The 25,127-nt window shown below is 36.6% G+C and overlaps 1 protein-coding gene across 4 annotated transcripts in view; it reads left to right on the top strand.

Moving 5' to 3' along the window:
- GALNTL6 (polypeptide N-acetylgalactosaminyltransferase like 6) overlaps positions 1–25,127 on the top strand; it is a 452,994-nt gene that overhangs the window by 183,804 nt on the left and 244,063 nt on the right. For all 4 annotated transcript variants that reach the window (XM_035324503.1, XM_035324500.1, XM_035324501.1 and 1 more), the window contains one exon: positions 7,828–7,966. In XM_035324503.1, coding sequence (XP_035180394.1) covers positions 7,828–7,966 — 139 coding nt within the window. The remainder of the gene's footprint in view (positions 1–7,827; positions 7,967–25,127) is intronic.

The following is a 25,127-nucleotide window of genomic DNA, read 5'->3' on the forward strand; positions in this document are numbered from 1 at the left end:
TCCTTTTTACCCTAACAGGTCATTCAGTTGCTAAACAAAATTTATGAAGCCTTTTTTTGTGGTTGTGCTGTGTTTCTCACATGCTTGCTCATTCAATGTTTACAAGGTTTGGCTCTGATTAATGGTCTACAACCAGTCTGTTCTAACGTTAAATGAAAAAAGCATTCCAGTGGCTGTGGCATTTGGTGATAAGTAGACTAAATAGAAGATGTACTGTGCATCCCTTGGCTACAGGGTTGTGATTAGATCCAGTTCAGCCTGCAGAATGCTGCTGAGGATATTGCTGCCCTGCTGTAGTGATAGAGCAACTCATATCAAAACAGCATGTGTTGCTGCTTATCTTGCATTGTACACAGCAGCTTTCTAAATACACTGGACATACAAAATTGTGTGCTTTGTTTTTTTCCCCCTTCATTTTCTTAAATCTAGACTTACTGAAGTGGGAAATGGGGTAGAATGAGTCTTTGAGCTTGCCAAGCCATTGTAGTACTTGAAGCAAGTGTTAAAAGTGATAGATTTTATAAGATATTTTTATTTATTTTTGTGAAGTATTTTTTCAAACCTTCAGGCAACTTACTTTTCAGAGTTCATATACAGTCACCCTTTTGCTGAAACACAACAACACCACAGATAACCTCATGATGTGTTTTGAAGCAATCTCTTTCTCCCCGCAGACTGTACTTGTGCTCTGCAAAGCATATGTTGGAACTTCACAGGCTATATTTTTAGTGTTTCAAAAGGATTAAAAAGGCAAGAGATATACTATGCTAAGAAAACATAGGCTATAAGATTTAGGAATTAATTAATGACTGAGAAAAGTGCACATATTTAAGATAAAGTACACTGTCAGGATATAATTAGCAAAAATAAAATGAGTAACGTAAAAGTTATCATGAACACAGATGTTTGTTTTTTTTTTTTTTCCAATTGTTGGCTGTATAACGCACCTTTTCTGCTATGATACAACTGCTAGCAGCAAGGGCCAGCCTGAAATTTGTAGCAATATCCAGTAAAGTGCTTTGGAGAAGCAGCAAAGTGGTATCCAGTAAAGATACCTTTCAGTTTTTAGGAAGAGCACACAGAGCACTGCCATGCCCCTAGCATATACAGAATACTGTTAATCCGTTTCTTCTGCTTCATGGCTTCTTAAAATCTCATGCCATTTTTTTACTTGAATTCTGACTCAGAAGTTACAATCTTTGATTAACATGAACAGATGACTGAGGCCTAGTCTATGAAAATCCAGAAGTTATGTCCACTGCAGTTAAAAACCTGTATTTTTTTTTTCACTTGGATTTGCATTTCTTTTAACATAACTGCTTCTCAAACATAATAAGACTGCATATGTAAAATAAGTTCATTTCAGAGGTTCCCATTCTTCCGTCTAATCTCCTCTCCTTTCCAGGAAATGCTCTTATTTTGTCTAGCTCTTACCAAGTCTAGAATTTTGTTTTGTTATTGAATGGGGGAATGCATCAGCACCGTAAGTATATATCACATTTCTCTGTTAGCAACAGGTTCCTTTCATTGTTACCTCATGCTAGCCATCAGCAAACAGTACTCTAAAGATCCAACTACACTACCGTATGAACGTACCCTTTCAAAATTTTAGGGAGCATATTCGTCTCTCCTGTCTGTGTTTTTGGCTTTGTTTACTTTTTTCCCAGTTGTAGGTGTGAGCAGGCAGTCAATATCAAAATTTAAAGCTATATCTTTTTCTTCCAACCTATGCTATTTGTATCAGGACAGCCCTGAAGAGGAGGCAATTTAGTTTGTATTTCTCATGCCAACCATCATGTTACTGCAGCAATTCTGAAAGCACAAGGCCTTATGTTTACTCCCAGTAACATTTCTATACCGCTTGCTGAGGACAATGTGATCCTTGAAAAGAAATCTTGTATATGCTACTGGCATCTGAAGGATAATAAAATAGTAGGAAATTGAATGCTTTCTACCAAAAAACTGGAGTGAATTTTGGATTGTTTGCTTTCTGTAGTGGTTTAATCTTGAAACAGTAATAAATAAATTTTGTTATATATTTATAAATGAATGATTTATTCTTGCTTAAAAAAAATGCAATGTTTGGGATTTAGTTGCCAGGGTTTTTATTTTTCCCAATTGCATAAGTAAGATTTGATTACAGCTGTGTCAGTAATGCTAAGGAACAGCCTTTTATATTGCTTCAGACTTTGATAGAGTTATATAATAAATTATTTAAAGTATTGTAAATCTTAGTGCGATGGTATTCCAAGTTATTACCGGATAGAGTAGCAAAAAAATAAAACAGGCATTTTTGATCACATTTTCATTGATATAAAATCAATTAAATTGCTTTCCTATAAATCAGACTCATAAAGTTATACAACTAGTGGGGCGCTCTGAGAAATTTGGGAAAAGTAGAAGTCGTGATAAATGTATTTCAGTTTCTACTACAAGTGTTTTTGATTCTGAGGAGGAAGAAAAAAAGGAAAAATAACCACGCGTAATTCCAGCAACTTAATCCCCTTCTTTTAAATCTTACAGAGTTCACAGAAATTTAAGATTGGAATCAACCTCACTAGATGGCCAAAGCTGTATTGATCATCTCTGAGGCACAGCATCATTCTTTTCTTCACCGTTTATGGGTTCCACTGCTCACTGGCCTGCCTATCCCATTGTTTCACTACTTTTATGGTGTCCTGGTTTCAGTTAGGACAGTTATTTTTCCCTCCTAGTAGCTGGTAGGGTGCTATGTTTTGGATTAGGATGAGAAGAGTGCTGATAACATGCTGATGTTTTAATTGCTGCAGAGCAGTGCTTATACTAAGCCAAGGACTTTTCAGCTTCTCACTCTGTCCTGCCAGCGGGCAGGCTGGGGGTGCAGCAAGAGCTGGGAGGGGACAGACCCAGGACAGCTGACCCAAACTGGCCAAAGGGGTATTCCATACCATCTGACGTCACGCTGAACAATATATAGGGGTGGCTAGCCGGGGTGGGGGGGCCGGCTGCTCGGGGTTGGGCTGGGCATCGGTCAGCGGGTGGTGAGCAATTGCATCGTGCAATCACTTGTTTGTACATATTATTATTATTATCATTATTATTTCCTATCTTAATAAACTGTCTTTATCTCAACTCACAGGCTTCACTTTCCCGTTTCTCTCCCCCATCCCAGAGAGGGAGGGGGGAGGGTGAGCGAACGGCTGTGTGGTGTTTAGCTGCTAGCCGGGTCAAACCACAACATATGGCTAGAAAAATTTCCTTATTTTCTATCTGAAAAGCCGTAACATGTATATACTTTTTTTTTTTTTTTTTTTTTTTTGGTACTTAGATAGTCCCATGTGATGTGCAGGCCTCAGTTTCACATGAGCCAAGTGCAATTTTCATGTTCTTACTCTTTGCTCTAGTCAGCAAAGAATTTCCTTGGCATTTCTTGACCTAAAATCTCCGTGCTTTTTACTGGAAATGAACATTAACATGTAAAACCGTAAAAGGCATTTGTTCATAGCAACCAGAACCTTCCTTAGCATGAAAGATGAAAGTCATTTGACCAAGTAGCTTCCCCATTTTTTTCCATGAACTAGTATGTATTAGACATGACTCTTGAACCACGTGTGTATAGTTCACCCACATGTCTTTCAAAGGTTTCAAAACGTAAAATTTGCGGATGGGATGAGAACGCCACCAAGTGTAGATACACTAGGAGAAATGGAGACATTTACTGTCAAGAAAAAAGAAATCCTACTTTGTGCATTTATGAAATCACCTCTCTATTCAAGATAATTTAACCATTATTTTAGCAGATGTGCTGCACGCCTTGCCCCTATCTGTGAGGATGAATGATATAGAGAAGCCTGTGAAATAAAGACTATTTCTTAGTCTTCAAATGGGAATTCACTTCCCAAAAAAACAGAATATGGTGGCAATCTGAATTCAGAATGGACAATTTGTTATACTTATCAATTTAAATAATATGAAATTCATCTCCACAGCAGAAAATAGAAAACTTGAAAAATAGAAAATAGAAAACTTGTATACAGCTGTGCTATTGAAGTGCATACTTAAACAGAATTTTGATTCATTTATTTTTCTATGCAGAGGCCTTTTCCGGAGTCAAATCACCACAAAAACATTAGGGAAATACAGGGGTGATGTAAAAAATAGTACAAATTACTTTAAACAGTTTTTGCCCTCTGACTTCCATTGGCCATTTACACTGTGACTTCTATGTCAGGGAGCATAAAAGGCTGTTGAGGAGAAGTTAAGGTGGCAGGAAGGTGAAAGATGATGCCTAACTCAATGTTGGTTTTTGTTTGTTTGTTTGTTTGTTTCACCTAATGCTCTTTATTTCCCCTTTTACTACTTCTACTTTTATTTTTTGAAGCTGCTGTGTGACTGCAGCTTCAAAAGCACATTTTGAATGTGCTTTTCTGTCTGCCATTGCTAAGAAATGTAATCGCTAACCTCCCCATTCCCCCGGGACTTCAATTTTGTATTGAAACATTGATTTAGTATAAGATAAGAGCTTTTCTCCCCATGGGAATATTCAGAAGAGAGAATGGGCTCTGAGATTACATGCGAGGTGCACAGACAATGTTGTAATAGATTCTGGATGGAATATTTAGGGGTATTAGACAAAATGTGTAATGTATGTTAGAAAATAGCAAATTTATCTGTCATTACAGGATACACTGCAAGCAAGCTTACTTATTTTTAAGTTCATGTATTAAAATAAACTTATTTAGCCAAGCATTTGGCACATGGAGAATTCCCATTCCTAATTACAAATGTTATATTTGGACATGCTTAATGCTTAAATGTTTTTGTGAATTATAGCCTTGACTTGGTGTGACTGTGAAGCTTTGCCTGAGTGAACTGCCAGCAGTGGGTATAAACAGTAAAAAAATTCAGATTTTTACATAGTTCTTCCCCCAAGAAACTGAGTGGGTTGTGTTCTTTATCCACTTGGTTTCTTGTGTTAAAAAATAAAAAACAGAAACTAGAACCTATTGTACTATGTTTTGTTGTTGTTTATAATTTTATCAAGTAGCATCCCTATCCACTGCTTGTGGAAGCTCTGCAGAACTCTTCTGTTGTGTGCTCAAATTGATTTACAGCTGATATATTTTGCCAACAATACCACTATTCTGTTTATAATTATCATGCCTGGCAACTGTATGGATGTGGCTGATCCAAAGACATTATTCTGCTATAATACATTTGTACTGAGTATACAGAATGTTTCTGAGTTTTTGTCTCACCCTAATCTTCTCTTCATGCCACCTGCTGTTCAAGAAGGGTTGTTCTCCTTCTGCTGCATCTGTATTTAATATAAGTAGAAGATGACTTAACTGATATTTCCTTAAACTCTAAGTTATCCACAGCTATCAAGCATTAAACATAAATTCAGTAGGGCTAGGTATAGGGTGTATTATTTCCTTGAGGATACTAACATCCTCAAGTGAAGCTAAAACACAAACAAACAAACAAACCCTTACATGGCATCTGATATCTTACCGAGTCTATAGTCTTGATGTCTATAGTATTGTACTTTAACATTTGTTTGTTTGAATGTCATTGGGTATGCATTGTCAGGTGGTGTATTAAAACTTTTACAATCACATAATGATAACTGATGTAGAGATGTCAACTCCAAAAAGTAACGTGGTATTCTTGAAAAATCTGGCATACTTTCAAAATGTTGTCTACAGGGAATACTGAGCTAAAAGTTAAAACAAAGGTGTAAGAACCCTGTAATCAATAAGATTAGACAGCAATGTATAAATTAAGCAGTACTGTTAGAGTTCTTGTGCCCAAAAGGGAACATGCTGAGGGGAGTTTGGGGCCCAGGTTGAGCACACACATCATTCTGGTTCATTGATTCTTCTGCTACTTCCTCCACCTTGAAAAATCAAAATCTGAGAAAGTGAACAAAAAGTTGTGTTTGTCCTTTGTTTTTGGGATTATTTACGCTGCAAGTGTAAACCAGCCTCAGACATGGTCAGAGTTGGTTTGCTTTGATCCATCACATCTGGGTCATCTCCCTTCTAAGCCCACCGAGGTCAAAAAAGTCCCTGTTGGGTTTTCTTGCTCTTGCTGTTGCCTACATAGTACATTATAGTCCTGATACCCTTACAGAATTGCTACTTGCCTTCAGGCAGAACAAACAGTGTAAGGACCATCTCGATCTGTCAGAGGGTTTGAAGTACCCTTCAGTAGCCAGTAACAGAACAGCCTCTTCATGCTCTTTTCACCAGAATGCTATTCTTCGTGTGTTGTGAATTTTCTCTATTCACTCTGGCATTTTACGTAGACTTTTGGATAGTCCAGCTCCAAACCAGTATGCACTGAAGGCAACTGCCTTCAATAATCTAGGAAGGCAAGTTGATAACAGAAGAAGAGAGTTTTAATATGCTTACCACAATTTTTAATGCTGAGGAGACTCGTGGTAATTCACTGTACAAAGGAACCCTTCGGGTCTCCAAAAATTATACTTATTTATTTTATTATTATTAAACTTCTAAGCTAATTCTTTCTCTTCTTCCCCGGCCAGTCATAAGAAATGGCCTTTTTTTTAATGTGAACTCTTCTAGGGAAATTAATGATCTGCTTTCCAGCTGGAGCTCGTGGGTGTCAGGAGCAGCTGCAGGGTGAAAGAGGAAGAAAGCAAGAAAACAAGAAAGCTTAGAGAAATACCCATTGGATTCTTAAAAGCCCACAAGCTTCTGTTAATGGTCTAGGGTGTGTATTTGAATGTAGTGTTAGGAAGCTGTCACACTTCACAACTTCTAATACATGTTATGACCCAACGTTTGCATGTGTACCAGCTAGTATACATGCAAAACCAATCTCTCTGCTGCAGTGGGCCAAATAATTATGCAGCACCATATGAGAAAACCCCACCTGTTCCTGAGTTGCTCCAAAAACGATTGATATCTATTCTTTTGATTTGTGATTTTTGTGCACAGTGATAGTACTTCATACTCAGTGAGGAAGACTTCTCTTTAAATTTACTTGTCTTCAGTTTTAGTAGTAGGAGATAATGAAGAAATGGCAGTACAAGGAAAAACACTCCTCTCTTGAACAGTGAAATAGAATCCTTTAAGAAAATCAAAGCAAAGTGAAGAAACCACCTGTCTTGATACAGAGTGAATAGCAAGCTATACAAGGAATTATATCTTTAAAAACATCTGTTAGCAGTAGTGTGTCTTATATAAGTTATTTATTCTAGACTTTCTATTATACTAGTGATTAGATGGATAAATCTTTTATTAAAAGCAAAATCAAATGGTTACCTTTGGTCTACTTAGAATTTGTTATTCTAAGCTTGTTTTTATTGTATTATGAAGAAGATTTGATATAATTGTACTATGGAATTTTAAGTAGCATTGTGAATCCTCAGTTTGTTTTAGTATTGTAGTTGCACACCACATTTAGTATGAAACTGTAAAGATTCACATCTTAGTTTCCGATTTTGTATTCTGTTAGTTTTAGGGTGTGATAATGTGCATCTCAGGGATGTTTGAAAATAAAAATGACAAAAGGAAATAGCATAAGCAAAGAGCATTTCAGAATACAAACTAACTTTTTTTCCGTCACATTGGAGAAGGAGCAAACCCTGCACTTTTCTGGGCCCCTTCTGCAGCACCTTTTCTGTACCCTGTGCTAAATTATCCTAGAAACATCTCAGCAGAGGTTATTCTTTCTTTTGTATTCATCAGTACAAGGTGTTGTTAGAAGTTAGAAATGTTCTGCTCAGTATGCTAATTGAAGTTCAGCCGATTATTTTTGTCTTTGTAGTCCATTCTGTGCTATCAGTTTGAGGCAAATAATTGTTTCCTTCCTTTTTAGGGAAAGGTGAACATGGAAAACCGTACCCTCTCACAGAGGAAGACCATGATGATTCTGCTTATAGGGAAAATGGCTTCAACATATTTGTTAGCAACAATATAGCACTGGAGAGATCCCTGCCAGACATCCGACATCCTAAGTATGTAAATTGTTTCATGGACTATTTGACTTTCAAGTTTTTCTTTTTGTATATCTCTAAATAACCTGTTTTCCTGGAGGGTGAAACATGAATACTCAGCTAATGAAGTGACAGCTTCATTAAATAGGAAACAGCAAATTTGTTGCTGTTCTTAAATCATATTTCCCATCTTTTAAACTGTCCGCTCATCTTATTAGTAACATGCTGAGACTGTATAAAGACTCTTTTAGTTGCAAAATGATTTTCATGGCATTTCTGGGTAGGGCGGATATAAATAACATGAAGTAAACTTTCTCCAGGTTCTCATTTGTTGAAGACCTTTAGGCTGGCAGGTAGTAGAGAGGGACAAAATCTTCATGACAAGCTTTATATTTTCCGTGGGATACAATTCCCTTTATTATGATTTCTTAGTTTAAGACATCAACTTATTTCTTAATGCATATAAGATTGCCAGTTGAATTAGTATGAAATTATCTGGGGAACGGAACAGAACTTGAGAGCTTGATGGAGTGGGGGCAGGTGGGAGAGGGGATAGATCACAATATATCATGGCAGCTTCTTGTTTCATCAGATGTGTGTACTATTCATTCGTTGAAAAGGACAGTTCATGTTTGCATAGTAAGATTTTAAAAAATAATTCACAGTGGAGAAATTCTCCCCAAAACTATTAAAAATAAAATGTCATCAGAGGTGTCTCCTATTTAATTGCCATGTTGCACTGTTTTGAGAAAACAGTTTATTTTTATATCTTACTACTGCTTTGCATAGAATTAAGTGAAAAGAAATAACATCTTTCACTAAGCCATATATTTTTATATGCTTCATTTGCCTTATAGTTTGCCCAAGTTATATACAATTTCCCTGATGTGATTTATAAGAATTCTTCCAAGAAGTTGAGTTCTAATGTACAGCTGTAGTGCATCAGAGTTGTCTTAAATTACATTGATGGCATAATAAATATGCTCATCAAGCGTCCTTCTCTATTAGTAAAACTGCAGAAGGCAATTACTAAATACAAAAGAGAACTGACATGTCTATCCTCCCTTTGTGTTTTTGCAAGTTGCTCTCCTGGCAATTTGTTTCTCACCCAGTACTGTCTGCACAGTCAGTGACATTTCCCTGCGTGTCCCCAGAAGCAATGTGTACAATGTGTTGTCAGAAGTGACATATAAGGAACAAGTCAGTGTTACACCATCCTTTCTATGTACCCCTCTTCTTCGCTAGCCCAGACCATTAGGAGCTTTCACTTGTGTCTCTCGTTTGAAAAACTCGAACCTTCAAGGTATCTGCATCCATTTTCATGTTCCAATTCAGCTAGGTTTCCATGACGTTCAATGAAGCCTTGTGTGACTGATGTTATGGTAGTGTCCTGAATGAATTGACTTGTCATGGCCATCTAACCTGCCTTATGTTAAGCACTTGTAACATAATCTGTCTGATAGTTACTGCCTGTATCATGTTGTAAAGGTAAAACGTTTCTGTGCTCGGTTTGCATACTAAGAAGTACACTAAGGTGACAAAACTAGGCTCTATGCCTCTGATGGAACCAAGTCAGGGTTTGGCTGAACCAAGTAAAATGGTTTTCTTGCCATCAGTAGAGAAACTTCACAAAACGAACCTTCAAACTCATAAAAAACTGAGCAGTTCATCTTGCAGTTTAGGCCAAAAGATATTTAAGCAGCTGTAGTAGTTCCTACATTTCTGAAATCATGTTAGGAAAGGAAAAAAAAGTATTTTATTTCAAAAGCTTGGACCAAATAAATTTCAAGTTCCACCTCTAGGAGACGGTTTTCTGGAAAGCATGCCAAGACAGCAGGTAACCAAAACTTGGTCTTTTTAATCCAAATGAGCCTTCTCTTTGTTCTCATTGGAAATTGGGCTCTAAATTTGCAAAATACTTCTGGTAAAATGTCTAAGCTCTGCGAAACTCAAGTTTTCATGGTTTTATAGTATTCTTGCCTTTTTCCTTTAAGTGTGACATATTTAAAGCATTTCAGAATGATGTATTCAGATTGCTTCTTCCCTTTTTAAGATGCTATAATGTGTGTGCTGTAAAGATCCCTCGAGGAATGAAACAGTTAACTTCCATTTTAAGGCTACCTTAACAGCTTTCCTGTTTCCTTTATGTTTTTCTGTTGCAAGCTCTTAATATCTCCCATATTATTTTTGTCTCATAGCTGCACTTTTATATTTTTTGTCCATTTCTATGGGCAATTTGGTATCTTGTATGTGTACGACTCTTACAGAGAAGTCTTCTGACAGTGGATGCTCACAGTGTTACATTAGCTAATTCTCTGTTCATTGCTCACCCTCACCTCCGGTCTTAAGACAAAGCAAACAAAAACACTCTTGCTGAACTGTTTTTGTTTATCTGTAGAAACAGGGCTTGCAAGACAGGTCAGTGCAAAGTGTATCTGGGTAAGGACCCATTTAATTTGCTGCTCATATATGATGTTTGGTTTTGTATTGTAACTTCTGTGCAGGAAGTGTGGTAATGGACCAGTTTTGTTCCCTAGTTTACAACAGGAATTAGGGAAATTATAGACATTTATATTGAAGGAGCAACTTGGCAAAGGCATCTCAGTTAAGAAACATTCCTTTTGCCTTGGAATGCCTGAGTTGTTGCAGGAGATGGTAAACGGATAGTACAGGTTGGTCATCCTGCCACAGGAGCTGAAAAAATATATATAGCTTTAAGGCTGTTGTTCAGATTGTAGGAAGATGGGATTTGTTTATTATTTTATTCCAAATAAAAATCTGAAACAGAAATACCACCGCAGTTCATTAGGATTACAGGACTGATTTAATCAAAGACTTCTGGTCACCTAAATTTGAAGGCAACATTATAGTTTTGAGTAATACTTAGTCCTGGCAATGGAATTAATATTGAAAGTTCTTTACTATTTTTTTTTTTTAAGTTATTTCAAAATACCAAAGTTTTTGTTTGTTTGTTTGTTTGTTTGTTTTTCTCTCTGGGTCATGCCACTTTCTCTAGTTTGGAATACAACAAACTTCCTAAAACTAGGAGAAAAAGCAATGGTATCCCGTTTTGTTAGAAAGGGGGGAAAAATGCTACTTAAGTGTTTGCTGTAACAGTTAATTCTTATCTTCTTAATCTTCTTAACATTCTTAAATATTCTGTGTTTATCAGTTTTGTTCAAACAAATGAAATCGAATCTGATTCACGTTCTGAATAGCTTTCAAAATGCAATTCTGATGAGGCTGCAGGGAATGATTGCAATCATCTAGTCTGAACAGAGAATATAAATTTTGTGGTGTATCTTGTTTCAAACCCCTAAGTCCTCATAAACAAGGGTATCCAATTTTTTACATATTCATTCTTGAATCAAAGGAATTCAAGTTAATTCCAGTTACTAATAGGGTGCAATGTAGGCATTATCATTCAGAATATTTCATGGCTTGTGTGTTTGTATAGGTTGATTTCAACAAGGCTACTCATATCTGTTGTCTGTAGAATGTTTGTTTATAATTTGGATTTGTGCGTCTGTGCCTATGCTTGTTGGCTTACCTGAATAATCTGTTACCAGAAATTCCATCCTTTTTAGGTTTCAGTAGGTATAGATAAAAATTTCAGTACAAAATGAATTTGATGTTCATATTGTACATTAAGGATGTCCAACTTGATTTCTGTGACATCTGTTTTTAGTGTGTATGGTGTGGAGTTGCTGTTTCCAAGTACTAGCTGACTATTGCTGTATGAAGTGGTCGGACTTGACTGCAATTCCCAGCAGTGCTCTTTTCAGAAGTCTGAGCTATGCTTGTTGATCTTAGATGTTATACTTCTCACAGACCTCTGAAGAAATGCATTTCCATATTTAAATAAATAAAGGTTTGTTAAGGCTGAAAATTGTTCTGTGTCCTAACAATAACTAATGAGGGTTTTCTTTTTTAATAATAAAACCCCCACATTTCACTGTACCTGTTCTGCATAACTAACACTCACCAACTCTCCCTCCTTATCAGTCGTAGAAGCTGACAGAATGCCTGAACAGTTCACTTTCAAAATATGTGAATGCAGTGAGGTTGCTGTCCCTTGTATTTTTCTTTAAAGGAGACTAAAATGAAAGTGCTGCGGGGTTTGTGTGTGCGTGTTTGTCTTTGGAATAGTTGCAGAGTTAATGTTATCCCTAATGGTAACATTTAGTAAACTTTGCAGAAAATTAGAATTACTAGAGTCGTATGGGAGAGGGATGTATTTTAAAATCCAAGATAAATGTTATAGTCATACAATCATGAAGTAGTTCATATCTGAATCCTCTAAAATTTTCAGTCATTGTATTGAATATATTGAGTTACGTTCTATAAATACAGTGCTCTTGTCTGAATGCTTTTAGCATACATGTTTAAGTTATATATATTTTACCTGAAATTGAAATTAAAAAAAAAAAAAAAAAAAAGCTTTAATCCAGCTCTCCAAAATAGTTTCCAATGAATTCCCTCAGCATTCTGTTATCTTAATGGCTGTCCTAGGTTGTCCTAGCTCAAGACACTAAAACAAAAATGAATTAATTGAATTTAAGTATGCTGAACTTAGCAATAGTTAGTACGGCCTATGGAAGTAATTAGTTATTAGGATTGATCCTCTATTGAATTTTGATTCGATAATAAATGAAACCAAAAAAGTACAAGGTTTTTCTAGTTGTTTCACTCTTGCAAACCAGAAAAGTCTTTATACACTCTGTGTGTGTGTGTGTGTGTATATATTTATATATATATATATATATGTTTATATATAATATTCAGACTTATCATTGGGTAAGAATGTTGTCTCCTTATTCTTCCTCCCCCTGAAAAGGGAAGGGAGAAATATGCACAGGTCTGTGTCGATAGTATATTAATGGTTCAGTGTTATTTGTTGATAACTCTCAGTCAAAATCTAATCAAAATTGGAAAAAGAAATGATTACAAGTTTCTTCATCAACCCAGAATAGAAAGATAATGGCATCTCAAGATGTGGTTAGGTGTCCCTAAACTTAGAAAATAGTTTATTTGGTTTTGCTTCTGTGGAATTCTTTCTAGCTGCCACCAGGGAAGGATGCTGGCTCCTTGTGGTTTTCTGTGTAACTGTTCCCCCGGCAGTCAGGTTTCCAGCGTGATTTTCAAAACAGCTGAGTTGCTGAGAGTGAAGAAGTACAGATATTTTAGTTCGGAAATCTTGCGGTGTGCTTCATGCTACAGAATGGGATTTATGGGAGAGCTGAAGCATTATGCGGTGTGCGATGCTAGAGAACAAATATCACCTGCCTGTGTGTTGCATGGCTGAAGCACAAATTTGCTGAAGTGAAAGCTGAAGTCACTTGAGCATTACTTGGTGAACAGAAGAGTAATGTGGCTAAAAAAGCTAGTAAGATGTAAGTAAGAAACTGATGAAATTGCAAAAATAAGGCAGCTGAGTCTGGGAATTACTGCCCCAAAGCTTATGTTCTCAGATGTCTTTTGAAGCACGTAGTAGGAAGTATGAGATTGTGGTTCATGAAATAAGTTTTAATGGTTAACTTTTTATTAACCAAAAGGATGACTTTATTTCTTCTCTTCAAATAGAATAGTCTGACAGGGTAAAAAGGGAAATAATACATTTTAGGTATTTTTCCTGGGTATTTCTTAGACAAATTAGAGCTGGCTGAATGACTTGAACTTTTTCCTTAAGTATTTAACTGCAAGTATGCTCTGCATTTCCTCCAGACAAAACAATCTGAATACTCGGTAGCTGATTTTGCTGTTAAATATTTGCTGTTCCTGATTTCTTTAGTTTATGTATGCTGTGCGTAGGGAAGTCATTGAAGTGTATAGCATTCAATCAGAGTACTATTTTACTACATTAGTGAAATGCTAATCACTCAGAACGATCAAGTAATTAAAAAAAAAAAAAAAAGTTTGAAAAATGGTCACCCAGCAAATCTAGGTAAGTATTTAGCTCTAATGGCATTTGAAGCATTGCTTTCCTCTGTTTTCCCTAATTTTTGTATTAGCGTGGGTTTTTTGTTTGTTTGTTTTAAAAGGCAATAAATATCCTATAGCAGTGTCAGTGTTTGCAAAATAAAAATGGACTCACTTTTATTGCAAAAATATTAGTAAACAACTTGGCTGTGTATTCACCTGCTGTGCGTGCAATTAAAGCTGTGGCACAAGTTTAATCTCGGTGCCTGCTGTAATGATCTGATGACTAAAAGTCATTTGAGTCTCATCTCTGGCATACAGGGTCAGCTTTTGGTGGTGCTTGCGTGAGTGAGACACGTCGGTACAGCCAGGCCGTTAGCTGGCTGCTGTGCCCCAGCCTCAGGTACGCTCCTGCAGCTTCCTTCCCTCCAGATGAGGAGATAGCTCCTCTGCTTTTCTTTCCCTCTCCACATAATGATGAAAAGCTCCTGGAGAAGCTGTAAAAGTTAGCTCAGAGGCATCTGAATCATCTCTGCCTGCTCAGTAGGGAAATAATTCGGGTACAATCTAATTGTTCCGAGGGCAGATGTCACTGGTACCAAGGGATGCTGAAGAGGCACTCTGTGTGTGCTAAACTTGGCACGGCACAGCTACTAGCTAGCTGATTCAACTTTCATCTAACTCGCTTGCTCTTATGCTTACATTGACTGGAATCCACAAACCACAAAACAGGCAAGTCTCTTCCTAGAGCTTCAAAAAGTGTTGGTTCAGGCTTCTCTACAAAGGGCTGCATTACTTTGTACGGATGTTTGCTAGTACTGTTTAACCTTACCTGGCCACAGACCAACTGGTTAAGCACACGTTGCTTTTAGTGGGGTGGTGAGAAAGCTGCACACTGTTACTTGGGCTGCTTTTCCAGGTGTTCCGTGCAGTTACTGCGTAATGTAGTGAAGGTGGAAAGTCATGCATGCCAAAACACGATGGGCAATGTCCCCATTTCCAAGTCTCACCAGATTGTGCTTTGCAGTTGCTTCAGGGCATCTCATTCAACGTGCAGCTCCTTGAGAACAGGGTCAGAAATGTTTTATGCTGGAGAAAACTTGTGGCCTTCTGTCTCTGTCATGCCTGCTGTCAGTTCCTCTGCAAGATATATATCGATAGTAACAAATTACGTGGAATAATTCCGAGGCTCTTTCTGGGTGCTTTGTGTGCTTTTTTTATGGCAGCAACAGCTAAAGTGGGGCTGAAGATTGATGATTCCCCCTCCTCCTGTTTGGTGAGGAGCAGGCTGCAGTGTTTAGTAGGTCGATGAGGACTGTCCGAGACTGATGGCTCTGTTTCTGTTTACTGAAAAGAATTTGATAAAAGAAGTAAGCTGTTTATACAAGCAGAGGAAAGTAGTTCTTGTGGGTTTGAATGCCTTGCATATTGCCTACATTACGGTGAAGCCTCCCACGCTGCTGAGAAAATAGGGAGCTGCAATAAACATAACTGTGAAATTTAAATACAATAGGGAAAGGAATACTGCAGGATATTTACCCTTCAGTCACTTCTGGGCATCTGGGATAGCCAAGTCTATTGGCATTTGGCAGTGGTTAAAACCAGAACTTTGAGGTCTCAAATACAATACAGCAATGGGAAAGCACATGCAACTTCACTAAGATCAATGAGAAATATTGAATGTTCTGGGGATCCAGACCTTTGCAGTTCACAGATGACTGTGATGATGATGTATGCTGCCAATTTAATACGTTCAGGAAAACCTTCTGTATGCCTTACTTGTTATTACATATTAATTCTTGCTTCTTTTTGAAACATTTTTTAGTACAATTAGGCATTTATGTAATGGGAACCAGCATGGGATTGTATACTTCTAAGGAAGTGAAATTTCAGCTCTAATACTAACAAAACACAAAGTGCCAGTACCTTCTTACTGCAACAGAATTAGCCACTCTGTGTCATGCAATAAGGACAACAAATACGCAGCAAAGCTAGAGTGAAAAAGCAGCTTCTGTTCTGCCTGGCCGGATTATGGATGACCTTATTGAGCTGTAATTTTCCAAAGGCTGCACTGGCCACAAGATGTGGTAACAGGCATGTGAACTTACTGATCACACTGGCACTTGTGGTCTGTGATGCCTGACAGCGACGTTTGCACAGCTTTTGTTCCCATGCCTGCTAGCTGTGACACCGATGCTGTGACATGGGTCAGACCTAATAATATCTTGCCCATTATTTTATCTCATGTATCGTATATGGGAGGTGATACTGGTAGGGATGTGTGAGTCTGGCTTCTTCCTCCGTTTTATTTCCCTTAGATTCTTTCAGCATCCTCAGTAACTGGATTTTTGGGTGATACGTAAGGCTGCTTAGTGGTTTTGTACAGATACGCCGCACATGTTCTTGTTTAATTTATTACTGAACCTCCTAATACTATTGGTCCTTGCAGCCCTCTGCACAGAAAGATAACCAACCATTGTGTGATGCAGGAACATTTTATAACATGGTTTAGATCAATCTGATGTTAATTGCATCAAATACCTCCAAACTGGTGAGTTTGGTGAACAATGCTTTCTCATTTGGTCTTATCCACCAAGTTTTGGAAGCTTTTTTTGTAAACCTCATTCATACATCCCTTGTATTATTGAAGCCTTTTGAAACTAGGAAGGTTTGCATTAATTTAAATGTGCTCTAATAGAGCATCCACTATATTCTTTCTTCAGTTAAGGACAAAGAACTTTTAATTAATATTGTGTCAGAGTACCTTAATTTGGCGGTGTAAGAAAACTGTTTGACCTGAAAGTGCTGAGTCCTGAACTTCTCGCTTCTAGAGAGTGAAGACCTCACTGTGCTGTTGCATTTCCCTTAATATTCTGGAATATCTTGCACTAATGCTCAGCATCTCACAGTATAACACGCAGTTCTGTGCTTTCTGGCTAATCTGATACTGTTCCTGTATTTCTCTGCTCTAATGTCACTGCACGTAAAGAGGGAATTTTGGATAAAAGGGATTCCAGCCTTTACTTTGTACTCTGAGTTCTGTATGCACTAAATAAGTTTGATTCTATCCCGTCACTTTGTCTTAAGGTAATTTTTAGATGATTTTCAGTATCTTATTGTATTCGCAGTCAAGTTGAGCTTGGTCGTAATCTATTTTTAGCTGCAGAATGCTTGGTATGGAAAAGGAGATGTGGCTGACCTTTGGCAGGGAAGGTGTTTGTGGAAGCCTGAAGGATAGCTCTGGAGCAGAAGGGCAAGTGGTAAAGGAATAATTAGGATTTCTAAAACAAATTCAATGGTAGCTGAATGTCATAGGTTGGTTTGCTCCTAAGTAACATGATTAGAATTCACTTTGAAACAACAAAAACATTCTGATCCTTTTCAATTTCTTTCAGACAGGAAATCAAACAGACTTGAATTAAGGCTTTGTGTTGATGATTTTAAGCTCTGCCTGACTTTTGAGAGACAATCACATAAGTTTGAATGAATTTTGAGTACATTGATATTTCAGTAATTTTCACTCAAAAAAAAAAAAAAAACAAGTGTAGATCTGCGTACATGTGTGTATACATATTATATAAACTGTGTTGCTTGCTAGAATTTGGGAATTCATAGCTAATGAAGAGCATGGTTTAAGCTGAAATATAATTGTAGTACTAAGATGCCTCTCGATGTAACTTTCCTTTTAAGTGAGGGATTTTGAGATGATATAAAATTACTGTATGCGTTCATTTTTCAAAACCTAGACTTAATAAATATGGATCAATATGTAAGTTTCTTAAAATTATATATGTAATACATATTTTAAGATCTAGCCATGAGTGATGGAGGTTTTATACCTTGCCTTCTTATAAAACAAAGCTTTGCAAGCATAGTTCTGCTTTCAGTTGTATGGCTCATCTGCCTCTTACACTCTTCCTTTGGTTAAAGAAACCTTACTGTTTGAATTATGAAGTGAGGCAAACTTACTGTCTGCTTTCTTTGAAGACATGCAGAGTTTCTGGAGTGACTGTCCATGACAGTCCAAAGCGATGCAGCTTGATGTGAAGTAACAAGCATCTCGCTCAACTTTGTGGGATCTGGGGAAGTCACTGCTGAAAGAAAACCTACTTAACACAGTAGGCTTTTTTCTATTTTGTTTCCAAGACTTGTTAATTTTTGTCATACATTTAATAGCAATAATGCAGACTACTTTCTACCATACAATTTCATCTATCTGAAAATAGTAATAAATTTTTAGAGAAGGTTTATTTGCTGCAGTAGGGAGGAGGAAGTGTTGTGACATTTATTGAGGTCCATACCCAGTAATGTATGCTTACTTCCTAGCTGTGAGCCACAGTGAAAATAAAGATTACTTTCCCCTCCATTAGCTCACACCCAAGCTAATTTTACAGCCTTGTCAAAAAGCAGTAGAAATTACTAGTTATCACTACTTTATCAGGCTCAGTTGACAAGGCTAGATTGGAACAGAAACACAGTGTGACTGAAGCTTGTTGCTGTAAATTGAATTCTTTGACGTGCTAAGACAATTACTATGTAAATCTTCACTGGAAAAATGTTTTGTCCTGGTAGCTTTGTCATGGGTTTGTCAGCAGTTGGGTACCACTGGGTGCTGTAGTTCCTTTAATAAAGGGGAAAGAAAAGGTCAGATCTGCTAAGTGTGTGTCTGACAAAGCCAGTGGAAGGAAGATTTCAGACCTGATTCTGTTTTGCTCTAACTTACTCGGGCATTTCATGTAACAGGAGAAAATTGGAGGTGGTCTACTTTTATGATCCAGTAACTGCTGTAGAAGGCTGCTACCTTGCTTCTGAAATGCAGCAATGGGATGTCTGCAAGACGTTTAACTTCTCCTACGCTATTATCTATCAGAAAGGGCAGTTTACAAGGTTGTTGATGTGTCTAGAAAGCACAGAACCTAGTAAGTGGCCAAGGCATTGCTATTGGCGTCCCTTAATGTGCATAAAATATTGTTGTTGTTATATCCACAGGGTCAAACAAATTGCTGCTTTTTGAATCGGCTTTTGCTGTGAAGTGGCTGAAATGGTGCCAGCACTCTCTCCTTTTTCATCACTTTAGAAGTCCGTTTTTTTTTTTCATTTTGCTGTCCTACAGAGCTGGTAGATCTGTTTCTGTTAAAAAGCTGTAAAGATGCAGAAACTTTCAGTTCTGCATGGTTTCTTAAGCTATTTGATAGTATATTACTTTTTTTTCTCCTTAAACTTATCAGGGATTTAAACAGAACTGTCACTGTATCTTGAACTAAAAGGATGCTATTTATTTATTTCTGCACAGAAATAAATGCTAACCCTTCTTTTGAGCCAAAAAAAAAAAAATTAATATTCTTAAGACTCTCAGTAGTCTATAAGAGGCAATTTTAACCTTTTTTCACAGCTTTTCTTTTTATAGAGCGGTCCTCTTTCATGCTGTATTTTTAGTGCTGGCTGTAAATAGATTCCAGATGTTTGTGGCAATTTCTTTTTCTTCCTCAGGCAGGTTAGTATTTCAGGAATAGAGCAACCTCTACTATTCTTTTAATCTTCTAGAAGAAGTCTCCCTGCAAATTCAAAACTTACTTGTAATAGTGATTCATTCAGGAACTCAGTTTTGATTATTGTTTCAGCCTAGCAGAAGTGTATATCTCAAAGCAATAATTAAAATTAGAGTTAAGTGATTTTAGTTCGTGTTTTGAGTTCATGTGTGATGGTGTATCCTGTTTTTGAATAAGCCTTAAACTACTGGATCCAAATACCCACCTACAATAACAAAACACAGGAACAACATTTGAGGTAAATAGTTGCTAGAGGGTTCCACGTTGTCAGTTCTGCATGCCTAAATTTTCACTATACAAGTTATTTACAAATAAATTCTACCTTAACCTTCTGTAAAGAATTTTGATTTCATAGTTACCATGACTTCTGTGATTGGTGACTTCTGTGGTACGTGTGGATAATAAACAATATTGTACAGCTCTCAAAATTCAGTTTCTCACGACAGTGATAAACCACAGGAATTCTGGGGTTACTGAAATGCAGCCATACTTGAAATGACATATGATTAGTGCACAGTGATGTGTCTAATAAAGGAAAAAAGAGGGGAAGAAGATACTTCGGCTGAAGAGAGGAATGAGGCTTTGAAAATTAATTTGGAAACAACTCACACCCAGGTAGCAAACCTCAGTTCTTCCCAGTAACCCCCCCCAAAAAAAGTTCCTAGTGCACAAAGAATATAGTACTATACCATTCAGTTTGCTAAGAAATAAAAAAATTCAGATTCTCAAATACCATGTAAGGAAATCTTATGAAAAGAAAGACAAGATTAATCAAGAACAGCAATATTTGAAAATCTAATTCATGGTTCATAACTTTTGATTCATGTTGGTTATCTCAAATATGTCATTGCATCTGGTTTGTCCACAAATTCAGCATTTGGTGCAAATGGAGCTTTATGCCATATTTTTTATACGCGTGCATGCTGGTGCAAATACTGCTTAAAGCTGTATTTTTATATGCATGCACACACATTTGTGTATATTATTTTTGGGGAAAGCCCAAATTGTTAATTCTGAGAATTTCATCAAGGGAAATACATAATGCCACTTGCACAGGCCTCTACCAAGCTCTGTTTATTCTGAACATTAATATAATAATTTCAGTAAGAAAATACAGGTGTGAACTACTTAGCTAGTAAGATGCCAGTTGCTCATCATGGTTATTTTCTTTCTATGTATTTCTAGCAAGACCTTTATATATCACTTTCAGACTTAACACAGAAATTACTCTGAGATTTAAGATTTCATTAAATTTGCAGAAATCTATTGTTTATGCTAAGAAATTGTCATTCTTGTAATAATAGCTTCAGTAGCTAAGATTTACTGTTGTTCCACAAATAAGTGATGATATGCTGCACTTCAATATGCAATTTTTAACACAAGAAAAGACACCTTTACAGAAGCATCTGGAGCATTTTATTAAGGTTAATCTGTAGCATTCTATTAAGATTAAGCATAAAAACTTGAATTTTAAATAACACAGACTTCCTTGTTTTTCAGTTTGCCTTTATAGCAGTACCAGAATGAAGTAGGATTATACTGCAAGCGACTATGGGCTAATTGCTAATTTAGCAAATGGATTAATATTTTTCCTTTATTCAGTTTGAGCTCTTCTGACTGAGTACAAGCTGTTATTCTGTGTAATGTGTGTGTATTAGTTACATCTTCAACCTACTTAGGATAGCAATACAGCATGCATATTCCTACTTCAGTTATGCAGTGGCTATAAACCATAACCAAGATCAAAACAAGTCACTGTAACTGTCAGTAATGAATGGTAACTACCTGTAACAGTTGGTAAGAAGATGGAGTGCCTGCCTCCATGAAGGAAATTGTTGGGAAGAGCTTTTGTGAGATGAGTTGAAGGAGATTAATTACTGAAAGCAAGTGTCTTTTAAAGCTTCTGAGAGAAGTCTGCATGTTACATGTGCATGATGAGATTGCCTGGTACAAGAACGAGAAGGGCAATGTTCCCATATATTGCCGAGTTCCAGCCCTGGCCATGGAATGGGCAAGTTGCTTGAATTCACCACTCTAACCTTACAGTCTGTAAAACTAGGAATAATCCTATACCTGTCTCTGGAGAGGGCTAGATATCTGGGCCATTCATTTGGGATGGTTCCACAGGATGCGCAGGTGCCTACTGTTCCACTGTGCTGGCAATATGGCATGGCATATACCTATAGATATGAGCATGTATGTGAGTTAAGACTGACTGGGATCTTTTGGATTACTTTGAGGAAGACAGAATCAAACACTGAAAAACAAAGCCTCCAGTTCTGTAATTAGTCGCTTATAAACCATTGAGTAGGTTGTATTAGTTATGTGAATGTATGCAGAGGTGGTTTCAGGTTTCTGAACTCCAGCAATTTAACTTACAGGTAGCTAGCTATACCTTAAACACATCTTAATGTGTTTCTGAGCAAAGTGAACAAACGCTACTTGAACGCTAAACAATAAAAATTCTACTGAGGTGTTTGAACTTTATCTGGGTAAACAAAAGTGTAGAGGTAAGGAACAAAGTGAGGAAAAACATAATGAATATGGTGGGAAAATAGTTGAATAATGTGCTCTCAGCATCTTTGAATATTTATGCTCTTATCATTATGGGCAGTGATGTTGAGTAAACATCCTTAGCCAAGACTGATTAATGAGAACACTTTCATAATTTTTATTTTTTTTTTACAATCAAAGCTGAAGCGAAAAATCAGTTTGGTGCAGTGATTTCAGGTAGTTTTCTGCCCTCAGTCCCATATGCAAAATTACTTGATTTCATGGGAGGTTTTTCTTCTGAGACTGTATGTTTATACTAACATAGATTTCATTCAAATTAGTTGGTTTACAGCTTATCTAGAACTGAGGTACAGGAGTCAAATAACCTATATTCATCTTCATTCACCATGCAAATCAATTTTGTTACTATGAGTTTCTCATAAGTTATTTTAAATGTTATTCTAGAAGAAAATACCACCATGGTAAAAACTGATTCTGATGAAAATTAGCTTAAAAATAGAAAATATTACCTTCTCAGTAAAAAGAAAAAAGAAAAAAAAAAAAAAAGAAAAAAGGAAGACATAGAGGTTGTTTCCCTTTTTCAGATCCCTATTGGTTTTTCTCTATGTTCTTAATTAATCAGAACATCACGTGACAATAAAACTCTACATTAGTACGTTTGCATTTATCTGTTGCTGTATGATTTGATCATGAAAGAGCATGAAGTAATGTTTATTGACATCAACTCTGTACTCTTTCCTTTCTGCGTTCTTTTTTGGATTGAAGTAGGTCTTGGAGCAAACCCTCAACTCTCTGGCTGAACTGCATATTTTGCTTAAATCTACTATCCTTTTTTGAATATTAATCTTATGATTTATTTCCAGGCTTTTGTGGTTTTCCCAGTACCCCAAGCTTTAATGAAAGTCAATGTGTTTGGAAATTCTGTTCTGTCATTCATTCTGAATTACACTTACAGTCTACATAGAGCCTACATTCATTGAAAACACACAGATTAGTTGTGATGTGTTCAGGCTGAGGCTGGCAATCAGAGCAAAGTACTAGGATTTTTTCAAGGTGGATAAGAATTTGACAAAACTTTGTACTGAAATTTTGCATGGCAATTTCAGTACAATTCATTTTCATTTAACACGTACTGTAATTTAACAACTTTTAAGAATGAATTAATGATCATTTAAAAATTTTTAAAATAGGATGTTAATGGTAATCTTTGACACATTTGTTTTCCTTTCTACAATAAAACTTGATTATTTTTTTTTTTTTATATATAAATTTTGGTAAGGTTGAAATCTTAAGGGAATATAAAGGGTTCTTGAATTACAATTTTTTCATTTCTGTGGTGGATCAAAATCTCCCTTTTGAAACATGCTAAAATTAATTTAGTTAATAGCTTGCATACCCTGTAGAATGAAAGTAAACATGTTGAAATTGGGGTCTGTTACTTGGTGAATGCTCAAAACACTTATCACGATGGGATTATTTTGGTGAGAGCAAAAAGAATATACTCTTGAAAATATGATTTGATGTTGGCAGAAAAATAAGTTAGTTATTGAGGTATCTTAGAACTTTGGAACAGTAAATAATAAAGCAAGGTGAGTTTGAAGTTACAGTCAGACTTTGTGTCAGGACCTCTCTAAATGCATTCTGCTGATTTTTTGCTAATGAATTTGTGTTAAAAGAATGCCTCTAAAAATCTCTGTGATGCAAAAGTGGTACAGTTAAAGATGAATGCATTTTTGTAGTACTTCATCTGTTAATTTTGCTAATGCTTCTTGGTTTTAAACATCATTCTCATCAGTAAAACATGGAAGAGTTGAGATAGGCACCACTAATAAATTGAAGTAAAATAACTGCCCAGAGAAGTTGTGGATGCCCCATCTCTGGTAGTTGGTTAAGGCCAGGTGGATAGGGCTTTGGGAGGTCTAGTGGGAGGCCCATGGCAGGGGGGTTGAAATAGATGATATTTAAAGGTCCCTTCCATCCCTGAGCATTCTAAAATTTTATGAAGTTTCATCTATGAAATTCACTCCAATCTAGCAATGACCAATATTTTGTAAGCAGAAGGATCTGATTGTTATTTCAAAGACTAGCAGTGGTTGACAAGAAGCAGTGTCTGTTTTCAAGTAGACTTACTGCAGCCGGGATATTTGGCATCACCTCTAAAAGGCAAAAATGTAAAGAACTGCATTGATGGACTTTAAGCAAGTGGTGCATGTGTACATGGCCTCTGATTCTCTTTGTAAATCTGGTATCTCAGTAAATCTGCTATATCAGCCATGGGTGTCTATCTGCATTCTCATTGCATTCTACAAGCCTTTCCTGAGTGTTATAGCTATCCATCAGATCTGTCCTCAGCACAGTACAAGCAATACTCCGCTATAGCTAATGCTAGGTAGAACTTCAAATAAAATGGCTTTCTGTGTTACATCTTCTAAAATGTACTGATCTTCTGTTACAGTTAGTTTAATGTCGAAGAGCAAGAGGCTAAAAACGAACAGAATTTAACTTGCTGAAAAAGGCAAGTAGGCCACCACTATGAAATCTAACAGGCTGTCTTAACAATAGAAAAAGATGGAATTTAAGGTGTCATTTCTATGAATTTGACAATTTGGCCAGCTTGTTGAGGGGGAAAAGTAGGAAAAGTGCATTACAGTGGTTTGTGGCTTGTATCAGAAATCAGTTCACACATAGCCAGGTGCCTTTGCAAAAACTGTCAAAGAAAAAGTAAATATAAATGAGGAAGAAAAGTCAAAGGTAGTGGAAGGATGGAGACATGTTAAGAAAATGTAAGGTGTATTTTGCTTTTATATTCTAAGCGTGGTTCTCTTTTAGTCCTAGTAAAGCAATTCATTCTGTAGGAAGAATGAAAATAGTTTAAAACTAAGTCCATCAATGGTTTTTCTCCTTTTTATCAATTAGAATATGCAATTACACTGAAAGCACAGATGAGAATATCCACATTTAGTGACCTTCCCATCTGTGTAGACTTAAGGTTACGATATTCAACTGTGAAAACACACAAACTTCAGTACAACCAGGCTAAAAAGGCATACTGTTATTCAGGAAGGTAATTGAGTTCCCCTGTGGAAGGACATCACTTTTTAAAAAGAAACAGCATTCTGGCATGGGGTGCGCATTTCTTTTGTGTGGTGTTTTTTGTTTTTCTCCTCCCCCCAAAAAAGATGAAAAACATCATTTTAAAA

Source organism: Oxyura jamaicensis, chromosome 4 (genome assembly GCF_011077185.1).
Source record: "Oxyura jamaicensis isolate SHBP4307 breed ruddy duck chromosome 4, BPBGC_Ojam_1.0, whole genome shotgun sequence".
NCBI lineage: Eukaryota > Metazoa > Chordata > Aves > Anseriformes > Anatidae > Oxyura > Oxyura jamaicensis.